Source organism: Eptesicus fuscus, chromosome 2 (assembly GCF_027574615.1).
Source record: "Eptesicus fuscus isolate TK198812 chromosome 2, DD_ASM_mEF_20220401, whole genome shotgun sequence".
NCBI lineage: Eukaryota > Metazoa > Chordata > Mammalia > Chiroptera > Vespertilionidae > Eptesicus > Eptesicus fuscus.
The window spans coordinates 18,023,705-18,041,431 of NC_072474.1; the positions used below are offsets into that span (position 1 = coordinate 18,023,705).

General features: G+C 41.6%; 1 protein-coding gene across 3 annotated transcripts in view; it reads right to left on the reverse strand.

Annotated features, from left to right (window-relative positions):
- Positions 1 to 17,727, reverse strand: part of KIAA1217 (KIAA1217 ortholog) — a 307,064-nt gene that overhangs the window by 96,974 nt on the left and 192,363 nt on the right. For all 3 annotated transcript variants that reach the window (XM_054725735.1, XM_054725738.1, XM_054725732.1), the window contains exons 4-5: positions 6,005 to 6,203; positions 1,748 to 1,841 (exon numbers count right to left, since the gene is read on the reverse strand). In XM_054725735.1, the coding sequence (XP_054581710.1) occupies positions 1,748 to 1,841; positions 6,005 to 6,203 (293 nt within the window). The remainder of the gene's footprint in view (positions 1 to 1,747; positions 1,842 to 6,004; positions 6,204 to 17,727) is intronic.

A 17,727-nucleotide genomic window follows, 5' to 3' on the forward strand; every position in this document is an offset into this window, starting at 1 on the left:
CAGATTTCCCAGGGAGCAAAGATTCTTAACAACGTCACAGAGAAAGAGAATAACGAAGCAATAAAAGGCAAAGGGCTTTGTGATATTCAGTCCATGCTTCCTGGTTGGCAGGCCTCGATCTGCCTTCACCTGGTGCTGGTTTACATTTAGAGTGGAACTGGCTACAAATAAACCTCAAATCCTAGATGGTCTGAAGTAGCCACGCAGCCTTCGCTTCAAATCACACACCATTTCTGACATAAAAAAAAGTAGCAGTTGAGTACGTGAGAGGCCTCTTCCTCCAGAAGTGCGGGTTCTGATGTCACCACAACGCCATCACTCTTATTCCAGGCCAGGGTTACCCAGAAATCCTCCCAGCACTTCCTATGGGACCTCCCGGCCTCTTGGTCCTAAACTCACATACCCTGTGTGGTAGACAGAACAATGATGGCTACATCCTCAGCCCTGGAACCTGTGACTTTAAAGTAGGGAGACTATTCTGGAGTATCAGGTAGGGTCAATGTGATCACAAGGGACCAGGGTCAGAGGTGTGATGATGCTATTTCACTGGGTTTGACAACGGAGGATGAGGGCTGCAAGCTGAGGAATGTGGGTGGCGCCTAAAGACTGAGAATAAAAGGAAAGAAAAGCCAACATCCTGCTGATGACCCCTAGATTTGAGTCCACCCACACTGGATGTCTGACCTATAGGACTGTAACCTAGTAAATCGGGGTTGTTTTACGCCACTGACTGTGTGGTCATTCTCATGGCTGCCGCAGAACACAGACAGCGCTGTAGGAAGCAGGGAAGCTTCACCTCAGGCACTCCTGCAGTGCCAGGCTCTCTTTGGCAATAAAACCAGTTCATTTCCTTTTTTTCTAGTTAAACTTCAGATTCCAGCAGCGTGCTAATCCTCAGGAAAGATGATATATAATAGCACAGTCTCTTCTAAATTTGAGTGTGGGGGCGGGAGGAGGAAGGAGGTACAGTGGGAGAAGTTAATCTTTCTTTTTTCCTCCCATTTTCTTTCAGAGATGTAACACTATTGTTAGAAGCACAATCCCTTTCTAGTGGACCTGCATTAATGTGGTTTGAAAATCTGCCTTTTCAGTCTCTCTGCTCTTTTTTATTTTTCCTCCAAAATATCTCTGTGTGCTGTGAATGTTTGGATAATCTGAGATGATCTAAATGGAAAGAATTTTAGCTCCCAAACCATGCAGATTTTTCGTACTATGCCCTCAATCAATTCAGATAGGATTTGATAATATTTAATACACAGCAACAGCAAACAGTCCTGAATTAGAAGGTGAATAATTTAATTAGCATGCTAAGACTTGGAATAGCTGATGTAAGAATATTAAAAGATTTTACATTCAATTATTTATGGGGTGTTCTATTTTATTGCTGTTTGTACGCTAGCTTTATTTTAATTGAAAAAAAATAGCAAGAGATCCTCCGAGTAAGTTAAGGTCCTATGGATCAAGAACCCATTTGTGTAAAGATTTTTCAGGATCCTCTTGGGGTGAGGACATAACTAAACTCCATGCCTAAGAGGAATGAGGCTGTGTGAGGCCCTATTTCAGTCCCTTTGCCCCAAATGACCAGAAAATCTTTCTCTACCAAGAAAACAAATGAGTCGTCAGACCAAATGAGTGGTGAGAACACCCAAAACCTGGTGGTGGGGTGTGATTTCATCAGGAGCATATACCAGAAGAAGAGATGGTTGAACCCACCAAATAAAATTAAAAATAGAACAGGAACACTTACCCTCATGTCTCCGTTCACAGTTTTTGGCGTGTGATTGAATGCATGTGCAGGATCCTTGTTGTACACTTTGAGGAGCGATCTGTCCTGAATGTTCCTGGAATAAAAAACATCAATAACTATGGCAGACAAAAGGAGCCTTACTTCGGCCATTTTCTTTGTCTGCCCATAAGAATCAGGTAAAAGACAGCAGCAGACAATCCAGCTGTTGTCCACAAGCAACCAGACAAAAGTTATTTTACCATAGAATAGGCAAAAATAAAGAAAGAAAAGGAAAATGACTTCAGTTTTTCTTTCCTTATTTTTTTTTTTTTTTTTTTTTGCTTTTTGGTTCTTTCTGTGTAGTTTTCCACCCATAGATAGAGGGTGGCATGAACTTTCTTTTAAGATGTTGAGCAAAGAGGGGTAACACTGAAAGAAACAGTAAAGCTCCAGTATCTACAGTATGTTCTGAGATTTGGTTAATATTTAAATATTTAATTGCTAACCTTACCCAAACACCCATTTTTCTGCTTATCACACGAATGCACACAAACAAAAAATGCTTTTCCCCCTTCAAACAGTTTCAGCAAGGAAAAGATTATCTATTTGCAACCCACACACACACAAAAAAAAAAAAAAAAGTACCACAAAGATCAAAACTAGTATCTTTACAATGCCTTTTTTTTTTTCTTCCACAGCGGGTTTTAAAAAATACTTTTCTACATACAAGTTGAATGAGTGGATGCACAGGGTATTTAGAAGGAATAGCAGCAGATCAATTCTTCCACCTGTCTCTCTCTCCTTCTGAACCCAGCATTTAGAGCTGGGGAGTCAGTCATACCCCCACACCTTTTCTCAGTTCCTACCTTAACATTATTTAAGACCATAGGAGTGTCTACGAAGTCCTTTTCCCTTCATATTCAGATTTCGTCAGCAGAAGGGCCACCCAAGGCCTTCTCAGCCTTGCCTGCACGGTGATTCCTTCCAAGGCCAGCGCGGTGGGGGTGGGGGGGTAGGTGAGGGGGGTGGAGAGAATGTGTGCAGGAGGACGCATTCCTTTCCTCCAGGTGCAGCCACACGTTTTGTGGGCTGATCGCAATCACTGGGATTACTGGGTTATGTTTTTGTTTTAAACGGAGTGGAGAATTCTTGGACTAGTCTTGCTTCCCTCTTTTAAATACCCGTCAGTAATTTCTTTGAAGCAGCGACTAGCCCAAGCTTGCACCATGGCTCCAGATTTCAAGTAGCTCATTAGAAGTCAGCTTAGGGGGCAGTGTGCAGTCCTTGTTATTAAGGGGCTAGGTTACTCTGAAGTGGGGAGTTCACAGAAGGTGAGAATGTGGGGATTCACTAAAGGAATTCACCCTGTAGCTTCGGGGAAAAGTCACAATAATGAAGTGGAGAAACCAAAAAACATACTTGAGCCACAAAACAACAACAACACCTGGTGTGATTCTAAAGGTATTTAAAGTACCTTGGTTTATAATTAATTTAGAAACATGTTCATCCAAGATGAACCAACACCAAAGGCCCAGACTGCATTTACCATGGCAACATTTACAACACAGCATTTGAACCTGAACTCTCGGTGGCATTTCCCTAAGGAAAAGAAGGAGAACCCAACACAATGATGAAATAGCCAAACTTGTAGCAAGTATATTCTCACTTCAAAAAATACTGAAGAATGTAAAATGAAGTTTGTCTCTGGGTTCAGATTAAAGCCATTGTCTTGATTTAAAATCCACATGGTACATTTTTTGGGGGAGGGAGGTTTTATATAATGGTAATGTTGAGAATTTATTTGATCATTCAAATAAGATATAGTTGAAGCATTTTATGCATAAAAGCAAAGAAATAGAATAATTCTTTGGAAAGGATATATATAAAAACATTTTTTCCACATTTTTAGATCCATTTTTATAAGTAAATCAAAACACTAAAAAGTAAAATTCTAGACAAATTTATACATCAATGACTTCCCAATTAAACATTTTAAAATGAGATTTTAAAAAATCAGGCTATTAACACTGCAGCATGAGGATCAATAAGATCATCATTTTTGCAAATATAAACATATTAACTAAAAATTATCTATGTTAGAAATGATCACTTCTCTCAAGCATTTGCTTTAATCTATTTTATCAACTGAATTTGCCTGAAAAAGGATCATCTTAATTTGGAAGTTTGGGGGACCTTTCCTTTTTGTCTTCCCTCCCACTTCCCTCTTTGTGACTATGAAATGACACTCCCTCAGAATGCATAAAGGAAGTATTAGTAATACTCAGAGGCTTGGGAAACGCTCTAGAATATTGGGCCTCATCCTATATAATAAAAGCCTAATATGCTGTCTGACCATTTGACCAGTCGCTATCACATGCACTGACCACCAGGGGCAGATGCTCCGACCAGTAGGTTAGCTTGCTGCTGGGGTCCAGCCGATCGTGACTGGGTGAGATGGGCTGGACACGCTCTGGAGCCCTCCTGCGGTCCCTCCCCGGCCCCGATCGTGCACCGGTGGGGTCCCTCAGCCTGGTCTGCACCCTCTCACAATCCGGGAGCCCTCGGGGGATGTTGGAGAGTCAGTTTCAGCCTGATTCCCACAGGCCAGGCCGAGGGACCCCCACCAGTGCACGAATCCTGTGCACTGGGCCTCTAGTTGTAATATAAAAATTCTTGCACGAGCTGTGAGGCAGTGGGTCCAATTGTTCATAATAACCTCATCAGCCTTGAGCTCCATAATCAAAAGTGGCTTTGCCTAGTTTAATGCTTATTTATTATTACCATATCTCTCAATTCCTCTAATTGCAAAATGCAGAAATTCAAGAGGAGTGTTGTAAAATGTCACGTTCATGTAAAAACTCTACATGGGATTATATTACTGCAAACATACTCTTTAAACATAACATGATTACTTCATGCTTAAGTTTATAAATTTCCTTTTATTGGTGACAGCCTGATTAATAATTTATTTCAAAAAACAAACATGAATTTTCTGTTACCCATGAATATTTAAACATGTTTTTTAAAAAGCAGGAAGGTTATGCAATAGACCCAGCACCATCTACCTTAGGGCATGTGTCAAATTTTGAAAGCCCTAAATTGCTCATACAACTTGGCACTTGCCTAAATATGTCATTGCAATCATTGGTAGATATTTAGCAGTTTACATTTATTATGCATTAAAGGCATATTTTTAAAAAGTGGTTTCCACTAATTCCATAATGAAGAAACAGGTCAGCCTGCTATTCCCACAGGGCAAGCGCCCGGAAACCTAAGTTGTGGCCCAGATGAGCCGAGCAGGGAATAAACATTCTGAGGGAATAAAAAATTCTTGACCAAGAATGTGGACAGTCAGGTTTTGATTAGGCGTGGCAATGAACTGGCTGCATGATCTTGAGTAAGTCCATTAACTTTTATGCATCTGAATGTCTGGTACCATAACATAAAAAGGCTGGAATAGCCACTAACTAATTTTTTAATTTCTAAAATGCTTAGAGGCTATACTAGCACCTGCTTGTTGGTGTCGATTTAAGTCCTGTTTCTCAGGCTGTTTGTCTGGGACCGATTAGATGGGTCCCTTCTGCTCTATACACAACACCACCACAGTTGATAAAGATGCTTTCATCGACTGCAGTAGCAGGAGTCCATGGAGCCTCACTTTAGAGTATATTCCACTGGGCGCCCTGGAGAAGCCCACCTGGAGGGAGATCCTTTGGTAAAGGCCCAACTATTCAAGAAACAACTGGGAAGGGAGAATACTTCTCAGCTTCTTTTCCTGTGGACAGTAGCAGATTCCACTGCTTTTATTCTGACTGGCTCATGTGAAGAATGACTCAGTGGGATCATTGCCTAAGATGTCCTCAGGCTCGTCTGTGAGGGACAGAGCAGCTGAGAAGTTGGGAAAGTTCCCGTCAGAAGTAGTGTCTTCAACTCTTATGACCTTAATCAGGTCTCTCCACCTGGGCCTCAGTTTCCACAGCTCTTAGATACCTGGTGGACTGGATCACTTCCTAAGTTCTTTTCAGGTGTAACATGCAAAGATCTCTGTGGGAGAAGTCTAGACGTCCTTGCCTTTGTAAACCACTTCTTGTAAGTGAATTATAGAAAGCCAGAAAGTGAATTCACACCTGGGTGAGATAAGCCTGCCAGGTAAGAGCAATACTTCTTCACTGGGCCACGAAGAAATTAGGACTCAATACAAACTGCAGCAATGCTAAATGCAATATGGTACACACACACACACACACACACACACACACACAGGGCGTGACTACTTACCTTACATCATTTAATTCATAATAGACATTTCTGCTTTCGTCTTTGATGTAAATGGCGACACTGGGCGACTCCAGCATTTTCATGGTGAGCTGCTGTGGGAAGGCACTTACGAAGAGAGCCCGGATCGTGTCTGCGCTTGTGATTTCGTTGGGCATCCTGAGCTGCTTGGTTTCATCTCCATACTGGAGATAGAGAACCCCTGCGTGCAAAATGAGCACAGCGGTCACTCTCAGACCAAGACTCACAGGACACGCACCACAAGCTAAGCCACTTCTGTCTGGCCACGTGCAGGAAATGTTCTGGACAAGCTTGAAAGCATGCAACAAGAGATATATGTTCAGAATTTCCAAGGAATGCCCTCTCTGGTTATCTCAAAAGTACCCATTTTTATTCTTTGGGAGTCCAGGCAGGTGTTAAAGAGGCTAATTTTCAACTTCTTTAAAACCAAAAGGACTAAAAGCGAACCTCTGGCAGGCTAAAGCAAAAGCCGATACTTAATCCCCTTGAAAGGTATACTTAGGAATTTAATCGCATAGGGTGATTCCCCCCGCCCCCCAATGTCTTTCACTAACTAAAAACACATTTAGTATAGCCATGTGTAAGATATATAGTTTAAGTCTTTATAGTCCATTCAGAAACATTTCAAGTGGCAGTGTTACAATATTTCTGTGATCTAACACATATTGATTTAATGTTCATACCATGTGAAACTACAAGAAAAAAGTGGCACCCTGATGTCTCAGAGAGAAACTGGAACAAGCCAGTTGCACAAATGAAAACAAGCACAGGATCGCAGAATTCCCGAGTTCCAGAGGGTACGTGGCTCCCAATGAACCCTGCCTTTAAGAGTAGTCATGCTCTTATAAAGTGTAGGTTCTTCCAAGATCCCGGCTGAGCTTTGCCATGTGACTTTCTTTGGCCAATGGGACATTAGCAAGTGGGATGCAAAACGGAGGCTAGCTAAGTGCTTGCACGCTAGAGCTTGTCCTATTGCTGAACATGGTCATGGGTTCTCCCTCACAGAACCACACTTCTGTGGAGTCCAGGCAAACATGTGGAGGCCGCATGGAGAAGAATGGGAGCTTTGACTGTGGCCCCACTAAGCATCCATTCTCCAGCCAGCACTGGCCAGTCATGAGGGTGAACCCTCTTGGTAGGGGTATCCCTCCCTCCTGGGAGAACTGCCCCCCATCTCATGAAACAGAGGTCATATGAAACAGAATCGAGAGCCCGGCCCAAGTTGCAGAATCATGAGCAAATAAATAACTGTGTTTGTTTTAAGTCACTATGTTTAGGGTCAGGTGTTACTCAGGAATAGATAACCAATCCAGGGAATCAGAGATCCTGACATTCAATTTGTATCTTATTGTGAGAATCTACTGAGGAGGGACTACTACTACTAGAATAATCCTTGGCAGGAGAGATTTAAAAGAGAATAGAATATGACTTCTGGTTAAATATGGCAGTTCGTGTAACACATTTATCTCTATCTCCTCCTGAAATTCCATTAAAATGAAAATGAGGAATAAAAAAGCATACATTAAAGAATCAAGAGAACAGGAGAGGAAACAATAGCAGACAAGAGAAAGCTGACAACTGAGTCTTCAAGGAGACAACTCCACATAAAGCGCAGGCCCAGGGGAGCTCCGGAAATGAGCACCAGACCCTGAAGGCAGGAACGCACAGTGACAGGAAAGCATGAGCCCTGATTGAACTTCCTTTTTTAAATGGCACAGCAACCTGCTCATATCTCCCTTTTTATCCCACTTAGCCAAGCGACTCCCTGTATCCACACAAGACTGAAGAGGTTGAACCAGATTCTGCTCACGGGCACAGGGGCAGTGGGTGAAGGGCCCTCTGACAGCATCCTGGCAAAGGGATGCTCCGCAGCCAGGACCTGGAGGAGCCCTCCAGGAAAGCTGGCTGGCCTGTGGGAAGAGACTAACAGAATTGTGAGGGTAACTGTGCAGGGTCCGCTTGGTCCCCATGGTGTTAAGCAGCCTGGCCCATATAGAGCTTCCAGTTAGGGCACCCAGCCTCGCTCAGAGATTAGCAGACTGCCCGGGATTAACAGACATTTCATAAAAGCCTCTAACGTGAAAGAAAAGATGGAAATAAACGGAAAACAGAAACTCAGAAGGGATGAGACAATCTGAGAAAGGGAGAATATTTGGAGAGCAAAAGTGAACGCTGGGAACCATGACAGCAGAAATTAATCACATTCATTGAAAAAGAAAAAGTTGATAAAAACCTTAAAAGTGTAGTAAAAAGACCAAAAGATGGGAAAAAGGTGAAAACCAATAAGAAAAATAGAGAATTACTTCAGTGTATCCCAATATCTAATAATGGAGATTGGGATAAAAAGAGATCAGGAAAAATAGAGAAGTTTTACAGAAAGTTTTATTAGGCCTCCCCCACCCCCAACGGAAGGACATGAGATTGGAGATTGAAAATATTCATGAAATGCTCAACACACTCAGGCTTGTCACTGAGACACTCCAAGTGGCAGGGGAAAGAGCGGTTCCCACCAGCCCAGAGGGTGGGGAGAGCCGTCACAAGAGAAGGGTCAGGACTCAGAAAGGCACTAGAGCTTTCTCAACAGCAACCAGAAATCAAAGACAATGGAGAACAGCCTGGGAAGTGTGGGAGGAAACACTTAGATTAGGCTCGTATCCTTCCAAACCATCAACTGGATATTTATTAAAGTCAGCTTCTCCGTGAGGCCTTTCCTGACCACCTTGTTCGTTATTTCAGCACCCATTTCCCCTAACAGTTCATTCTCCCATCCTTGCTTCATTTCTGTTCTTGAGCATTTTTCACTCTACAGTTGATGCTTGAACAACGCAGGGTTAGGGGTTGACCCCTACACAGTTGAAAATCTGAGCATAACTTTTGACTCCCCCGAAGTGTAACTACTGCTAGCTTACTGTTGACCAGAAGCCTTACTGATAATAGAGTGGGCAAAAGTGGTTTTACAGTTGTGAGTATGCGAAACACAGAGTTTATTCTTGTATTATTATTTAATTGTATTTTCCATATGAACAGCTGTAAACCTACTTTTGCCTCACCCCGTCTACACAGTTGATTAACACATATTATTATAAATATTAGAGGCCCAGTGCATGATTGAATCATGCACGTGTAGGGTCCCCTACACGCTTTCGCTTTCGATCACGGGGGAGTGAGGCTTCTGAAAGGCTTGGTGCCTGAGCGGACAGGCACCCAGCTCCCCCGCTTTTGATGGTCCGCGGTGGGACATGAGCTCGCTGCCCCAGAGGCCCCTTCTGTGCCACAGCACAGCCATGGTGCAAACGCTGAGCTCAAGCCGCCGCTGGCAACGCAAGCTTTGCATCCCGCCAGCCCAATCGGCCACTCCGAGTCCCGCCCCCACCCCCGTGCCTCCTGGCCAATTGTGGGCATAGCAAAGGTACAGTCAATTTGCATATTTGTCTATTATTAGGTAGGATTATATTCTATATTGATATGCTAAACTAAGCTAGAGAAAAGAAAACGTTATTAAGAAAATCATAAGGAAAAATACATTTACAGAATTTATTGAAAAAATCTGCATATAAGTGGACTCACACAATTCAAAGGTTCAACTGCATAATTCATATTTTAATTGTTGTTATTGCTTATCATCAGTCTCTCCCTTTAAAATGTAAGCTTCATAAAGTCAGGAATTTTTAAAAATGTTTTTGTTCACCGTGGTATTCTTAGTACCTCTAATATGACTTACTACATAGTAGATTCTCAGTAAATGAATGAATGAATGAATGAATGAATGGATGAATGGATGAATGAACGACTTATTAGTCATCCAAAAGGAATGTTCCTTTGGGGTCTAGCTGAACTATAAGGGCTTTGGCCACATGATGTAAACAGCCCAGTGATCTGCCCACTTTGTACACACATTAGAACTACATTCTGAAGCGGCTCTTTCCGTGACTGGAGCAGTCCTTTCCATTCAGTGTAAGCAGCTCAACTTCCCCGCTCTGCCCATCATAGTTTTGATCCTCAGCTTCTTCAAGGGGTGTGTTTCCTAGAATATCCATGCTGTTACACATTCTTCAGAGTGCAGAAAAAAACCTTTCAAGCCTGTCTGATCTCAGATCGTGCAACGTTTTTGTCCCAAAGGGGAGATGTGGTGGCTGCCCATGTGATTGCTAAGTGCCATATCAAAAGGCCAAAACCATTCCTGAGGTCGGGGCCCCAACCATGCCTGGGCGAGGCCCCTGCCCACGGGCCACTTATGGCCTCACTACAGTCAAATATCATGGCCTCACCTCCCCAAAGAGCCTGGCTTTCATTCCCACATCTGCAATCTGTACGTGTGTGTGCTTTAAATAGAATTTGTAGGCTCTGAGTAAAAAAAAAAAAAAAAAATTGGGCCTACACTAAGGTTACCTCAGGGTCTGGCTGGTGCAGCTGCCAGCTGGGTACACAAGTCCAGTTACAGATCATGACAATCCGGAAAAGACGGGGAAACGGTGCCTTTGTAAACAGAATAGTCTTTTTACACTTGATTCAGCTTGGTTTCTCAATTCAGGAAAGGGATTTAGAAATGCTTAAAATCAGAAGGAATGCTCTTAATATATGATGGCGTTTTACTGGCACAGTGATGAGAGTCAGCTCGCGCTGGCATACTTCCCCAGCGCTGAGTTCGTGCTGGCTGCTCCAGATTCACAGAGAAAGTCTGAAGGACTTTGGATCATAAACTATTTCTTTATGAAGAAGGAAAGAAAGACAGGGAAATGAATTTATAGGATGTCTGCTATGTGTCAGAAACAGCATGCGTATACAGCAGGTTCTCAGTAACATTAAGTAACAACATTGATGAGATGCCCTAGGAACTTAACTCTTGTTTATATCAATTGGTTTCATTATACGTTGTTCTGCTTCAAGTTGCAGAACCTATGAATGATGTTAAGTGAGGACTTCCTATATTTCATTTAATCAGCACAGCTTCTCTCCAGGTCGATGCTATAGCCCCACTTCACAGATTGGGAAAAGGAAGCTCAGAAGGTCCCAGTAACTTACCTAAAGTTACAGCTAGTAAATGACTTAACTAATTTATATATCCAATTGCATCCATCCACAGAACCAATTATAAACAATAATATAAATGGAGCCACTTTTAAAAATGGAGCCAGAGCCGAAGCCAGTTTGGCTCAGTGGATAGAGCGTCGGCCTGCGGACTCAAGGGTCCCGGGTTCGATTCCGGTCGGGGGCATGTACCTTGGTTGCGGGCACATCCTCAGTAGGGGGTGTGTAGGAGGCAGCTGATCGATGTTTCTCTCTCGTCGATGTTTCTGGCTCTCTGTCCCTCTCTCTTCCTCTCTGTGAAAACTCAATAAAATATATTAAAAAAAATAAAAAATAAAAATAAAAATGGAGCCAGAGCTGCCACGCCACAGGCACTACCTTACATGTCTTACACCTCAACTCTTGAAATGCTAAAACAGGACAAAATAACCCTTGGACTGGATCTAAGGCCACATTGTGTTCTAAGATAATAAGAAAGCAATTATGATGACTACTGGACTGAAAACTTAAAACACTGTTTAGAATTAACATCATATGTTATCTACACCAATACAAAGGCCTTCCTTCTATTGATGTAATTATTCCCATTCCCTTTCTCATAAATAGCCATGGCCTGTGCCTCCTTATTGGAATATTATTTGGCCTTCTGCCTGAATTAATAATTCCAGCATAGCTATTCTTATTGATCTCAAGTAAACACTTGTTTGCCTCTCACTTTGAAGGGCCTTTTTATGTTTCGGTTAGGACCATGATCTCTCTCTTGAAGCATACAGCCTAAATAAACTTCTGCATTTAGTCACATCCATTTCCTCTAACCTTCCTGTCTGGATGATCTTAGCGGTCCTCACATTTTAGTTTGGCCATCTGCTTGAAGATATTGAGATGTGATGGGGGCAGCTTGGAACAAAGATTCCTTAAAGTCAACTGGAGTAAATGCTGACACACAGTCAGACAGAAACAATACACATGCTGGGATAAGTGAGGAAGGCACAGAGCTCGGAAAGCAAGAGCGTTGAAATGAACCTCACAACACGTGGGAGCCCTTCTGAGAAGCCTGGACACTCAAGGGTGCTCCAGCTCGATGGCTCTGCAGAGGCAATGTGCATTTTTTACCAAGAGCATTTGGTCACAATTTTACAAAAAACAAAGTGCACTTGGCAGGTCACGCTTGCATCACACAGCCTCATAATCTTTTGAATCTCAGAACAGTTCCAGAATGTGGGACATCTTCCAAAATATTCTTTATCGTAATATGACATGCAAGGATTTTCACAGTGTGATCTTGCTGTGCACTGAATGTTTTTGTTTCTCCAAAATTCATGTTAAAATCTGAATCCCCAATGTGACTGTATTTCAAGGTGGGGTCTAGGAAGTAATTAGGTCATGAGGGTAGAGCCCCTGTGATGGGATTAGTGCCCTTATAGGAAGAGGCACAGGGCTCTCTTTTTCTTTCCATCTGGGATGCAACCAGAAGATAGCCATTTGCAAACCATGTTCTCCCCAGACACCAGATCTGTTGGCACCTTGATGTTGAACTTCCCAGCCTCTGGAACTGTGAGGAATACACTGTTGGTAATCTATGGTAATTTGTCATAGCAGCCTGAATGGACTAATACAGACCTCAACCTCCTGTTCCAGCCTTATTACTCATATCATGCCTCATTCCTAGAGCACTTGTAGTTATTCCAGACCTCTCACTGGCTCAGGTGGCTTTCCCACCACTTCTTCATGTGGCACCCCCATTACCTACTCTGAGTGATCTTCCCCAACCACTCCTTCATCACTTTTTCATTAAGACTTGAGGAATTAATTTTTCTCACATGTGCTTACATTGTGTTTTACTGAAATTGAAAGCATGGCTTTTAATTCTGCATTATTATTAGTTGTATTCACCAGATGGTATTATATAGTAGAGTACTGGGTACAGAGTAGATGCTCAAATATCTTTTCGTTGAAATGAATTCAATTCTCCATGTAATGCAGCCATGCTAATTGACATGTGCTTGCCTCCTGGGATGCGCTCTATAATCCCCCTAAATAGCATTTTCCATAGGCAGATGATGGTGACAATTCCAAATGACCTAAATTCCTCAGTTTCTCCAAATCCAATGTAAGATTATATAAATCAATACTTGTATTACAATTATGGCAAATGGCTAATGCCCTAAAAATATAAAGAGCTCTTGTAATACTTTCTGATGAAAGCTAACAGTTTTCAACTTAATAAGAAAAATATAAATATTAAAATAAGATAGTTTTTTTGCACCTATGAAATTGGCAAATGTTTTTACAATAAAATACAGAGTGCTGCCCTAACCAGTTTGGCTCAGTGTGTAGAGCATCGGCCTGCGGACTGAAGGGTCCCAGGTTCGATTCTGGTCAAGGGCATGTACCTTGGTTGTGGGCACATCCCCAGTATGGGGTGTGCAGGAGGCAGCTGATGGATGTTTCTCTTTATCGATGTTTCTAACTCTCTATCCCTCTCCCTTCCTCTCTGTAAAAAAATCAATAAAATATATATTTTTAAAAATACACAGTGCTGACAAGGGTTGGGAAAATGAGTTCTCTCACATACCATTGTTGGGAAAGTAAATTCATACCATTTCTCCAAAGGGCTATTTGTCAATATGTGTCAAAAGTTCCCAAAACATACATATGGTTTGAGCCAGTAATTCTAGTTCTACACATTTATGCACAAAGATGTACTTACTAGGATGCTTACTAAAGCATCACTTATAAGAATAATATGGGGGAGTTTCAATATTAGGGGATTCATTTACTAAATCAATTCATTTCATAAACATATTCACTGGAACATTACATTGTTATTAAAAGGAATTCTAAAAATATGGCAATGAAAAAATATGCATTTGTTAAGTGACAAAGTATGTTATAAAACAAAAAGGGAGTAGATTTTTAAAAATTAATCACCTTGATGGCAGTGATGAATCCAGGTTTTGTGGCCTGAAGCTTATACCATTTTGAGGGACCTCTTTAAATAGCAGAATATCAAGTTGGAAATATAAAATTCAGTATGAAAGATAATTATTTATTTACTAGAGGCCCAGTGCACAAAATTCATGCATGGGGGGTGGGGAGGAGTTGTGTCCCTCAACCCAGCCTGCATCCTCTCCAATCTGGAACCACTTGGGGGATGTCTGACTGCCGGTTTAAACCCGATTTCTGCAGAATCGGGCCTAAACCGGCAGTCAGACATCCCACTCACAAGCTGGGACTGCTGGCTCCTAACCGCTCGCCTGCCTTCCTGCCTGGTTGCCCCTAACCGCTTCTGCCTGCCAGCCTAATCACCCCCTAACTGCTCCCCTGCTGGCCTGATGGACGCCTAACTACTCCCCTATCAGCCTGATGGCCCCTAACTGCCCTTCTCTGCCGGGGCCTGATCGCCCCCAACTGCCCTCCCCTGCCGCGGTCTGATTGCCCACAACTGCCCTCCCCTGCCATGACCCGCCTCCTCTGCTGGGACCCGCCTTCTCCGTGTGAGGAGGTGGAGATGCTGGGACCGGCCTCCTCTGTGCTGAGCTGAGCCATGGGACCCCCAGGCCTCACCTTGCGGAGCGGCCACCAGGTCCCACCTCCACTGTGCATGCAGCCATTTTGTGGTGGCCATCTTGTGGTGGCCATCTTGTGGCAGCCATCTTGTGATGATGTCATGCAAGGGCATTGCATGAGGGTGTGATGCCCTAGGCTTTTATTATATAGGATTGGGGTCTGAACCTTGCTTGGTTTCACCAAATGAAATAGTAATACTATTGAAGTGAGTACCCCAAAGCATTTCCCTAAAAAATGCTTTTAAGAATCTATTGATGACTTCTATAATTCAAGCTATGTTGAAGACATGAATGTCAAAGATGCTGATTTCTGGTGCTGTGACCCTATTCATCCCAATGGCTCTTGCTGCCCTCTTACATGGGTTATCAGAAAATTGTCTATAAAGAATCTATAACACAAAGTCACTACAGAACTTGCAACAACATCAGCTGAGTCAATAATTTAGTCTTAAAGGTTACTCAACAATTAAGGCAGAAAATATTATAAGACAAATAGAGGCCTGGTGCATGAAATTCATGCACGAGGGGGGAAGGTGTTCCTCAGCCCAGCCTGCACCCTCTCCAATCTGGGACCCCTTGGGGGATGTCCGACTGCCAGTTTAGGCCCAATCCCTGCAGGCCTGGTCACCCCCAACTACCCTCCCCTGTAGGCCTGGTTGACCCCAACTGCCCTCCCCTGCTGACCTGGTCAGCCCCAACTGCCCTGCCCTGCTGGCCATCTTGATAATGTCAGAAAAATGTTAAGAAAAACCCAAAATAAATTCATGATTTAAACACACACACAATCATTTAAGAATTAAAGAGAATTTTAACTTGAAAAAAGAATCCATCAAAACTCTCAAAAAAGCAGAATGGTAAATGATGCAATATTAGAAGCATTCTCCTTAAACACAGAATTTTTGCTATCACTACATCTGAAGTCCTAGCTAGCATAGTTAATGCAAGAAAAAGAAGTAAAAGGCATCTATAATAATAAACGTGTAATATGCTAATTAGACTGGACGTCCTTCTGGATGACCTTCCAGACTGGGGCTGTGAGAGAAGCCCAGGTCCTGGGTGCCAGAGGGAAGCTGGTGTTGGCAGCCAGGGGAAGGAAGACCTACTCTTACACGAATTTCGTGCATCAGGCCTCTAGTATGGATTATAAAGGATAATCAAAATAGTGATTATTCTCTGATGATATAACAGAGAATGCAAGGAAATCAGCAGACACATTACTAGAGCTAATAAGGATTCAATATGACTGAATGATTTAAAATCAATATATAGATTCAACAGTAACCCCAAGTACTAGAAAAAAATAGAAAATATAGTTTAATAAAAATACCACTTAAAAATACCACTTATAACAATAATATGGCTATTTAGAAGGGAGTACTTACTCTACCAAATACCAACACTATTAAAACAGTGTAGGTTTGGCAAAAAGATAGAACAAGTAGACTATAAAACAAAATAGAGAGCCTAGGAAAAAAACAACGGGTTTTATGAAAGCTTGATATATGACAAAAGTGGTGGTACACATCCTGGGAGAAATGACTGTTCAATAAATTGTGCCAGGAGAATTGCTCTCCATATTAAAAAGTAAAAATATATCCTTTCCCTTACACCATAAGTAAAATAAATTCCTGATGGGCTAAATACCTATATGTGAAAAGCTAAATTATGAAACTTTAAAAACAAAACATGGTGCTGTCTCCTAGCATATTGGTATAGGGAAAGACTTTGAAAAGAAACAAAAATCATAAACCATAGACAAAATATTTTTGCTACATTAAAATGAATATTTTGTACTGCATAAGACATTGTAAGCATGGTAAAGAAGAAAACTACAGTTTGAGAGAAGATATTTATAGCTCACATGCTCTATTAAGGATTAGTATTCAGAATAATTAAAGAACACTTATAAATCAATAAGAACATAGAAAATAAGCAATAACGAATAACCAAAAATGGATATAAATAGGCAACTGATACAGGGAAGAAATCTCAGCAGCCAATAAACGTTAGAATGGCCCAGCTTCACTAGTAATTATCAGAATAAAAATGGAAACAATGACATACTATCTTATACCCATCAGATAGGCAAATATGAGTAAATCTAATATCCTCAAGTATTGATGTGGTCTTGGAATAATGTAGCCTGTTATTCATTGCTGGCAGGAGTGAAATTTGCACAACCACTTTGGGACACCTGGAAAAGGTGAAGGTGTGCATCCCATTACCTAGCTACTTCTTTTAAATTATCCATCACAGATAACAATCTCATGTGCGGGCACTTGTCCCTGGATGCTCATTGCAACACCATTTCTCATTGATTTGTCCTCAGTGGTTTATTCATATAATGGAATAGTAAACAGCAGTTCAAATGAATGGAATAGAACCACATCCATCAACATGGATAAACCTCAAACATTAAAGTTGAGTGAATGCAGAAGGCTACAAAAGGATATATGCAGTATGATCCCATTTATGTAAAGTTTTATGACACATAAGATAGTAATATATATTCTTTATCAATACTGCAAATATAGTAGAAGCATCAACATTTGCATGACAATCACACCCTCCAACTTCAGCATGTGCTTAGCTCTGAGAAAGAGAGGGAAGGAAGGGAGATGGGGTTCTATAACATTTTCTTTCTTTAAAAATGTAAGAGGTCCAAATAAATTATAGAAACATACATTTTATAATATTTTACAACAACTTATATAGCACTTGCTATGTACCAGGCACTATCTAAACCCTTTCCAAATATTAACTCATTTAATCTTATTTATGAGGTGGCTACTATAAGTATCCCCATTTTACAGATGAGAAACACTGAGGCAAAGAGAATTTGTGACATACCCAGCTAATGATCTTAACCATTGTGCTATGCTGCCTCTCTGGTGTTAAACAGATGAAAATATCTGTTTAATTTTGGTAAGGTCTATTATATTATGTTTTCTCTACCTTTTTCGTTAAAAAAATTGAATAACAAACCATTTTTAAAGAAAGAATGCCAAAATAATGCTGTTTAAAAAACATCCCTTCCACAGAGCACCCAATTCTTTCCCAGGAGCTTAAAACCTGGAGGTAGCTATGGAAATCTGGAAGCTTTTCCTT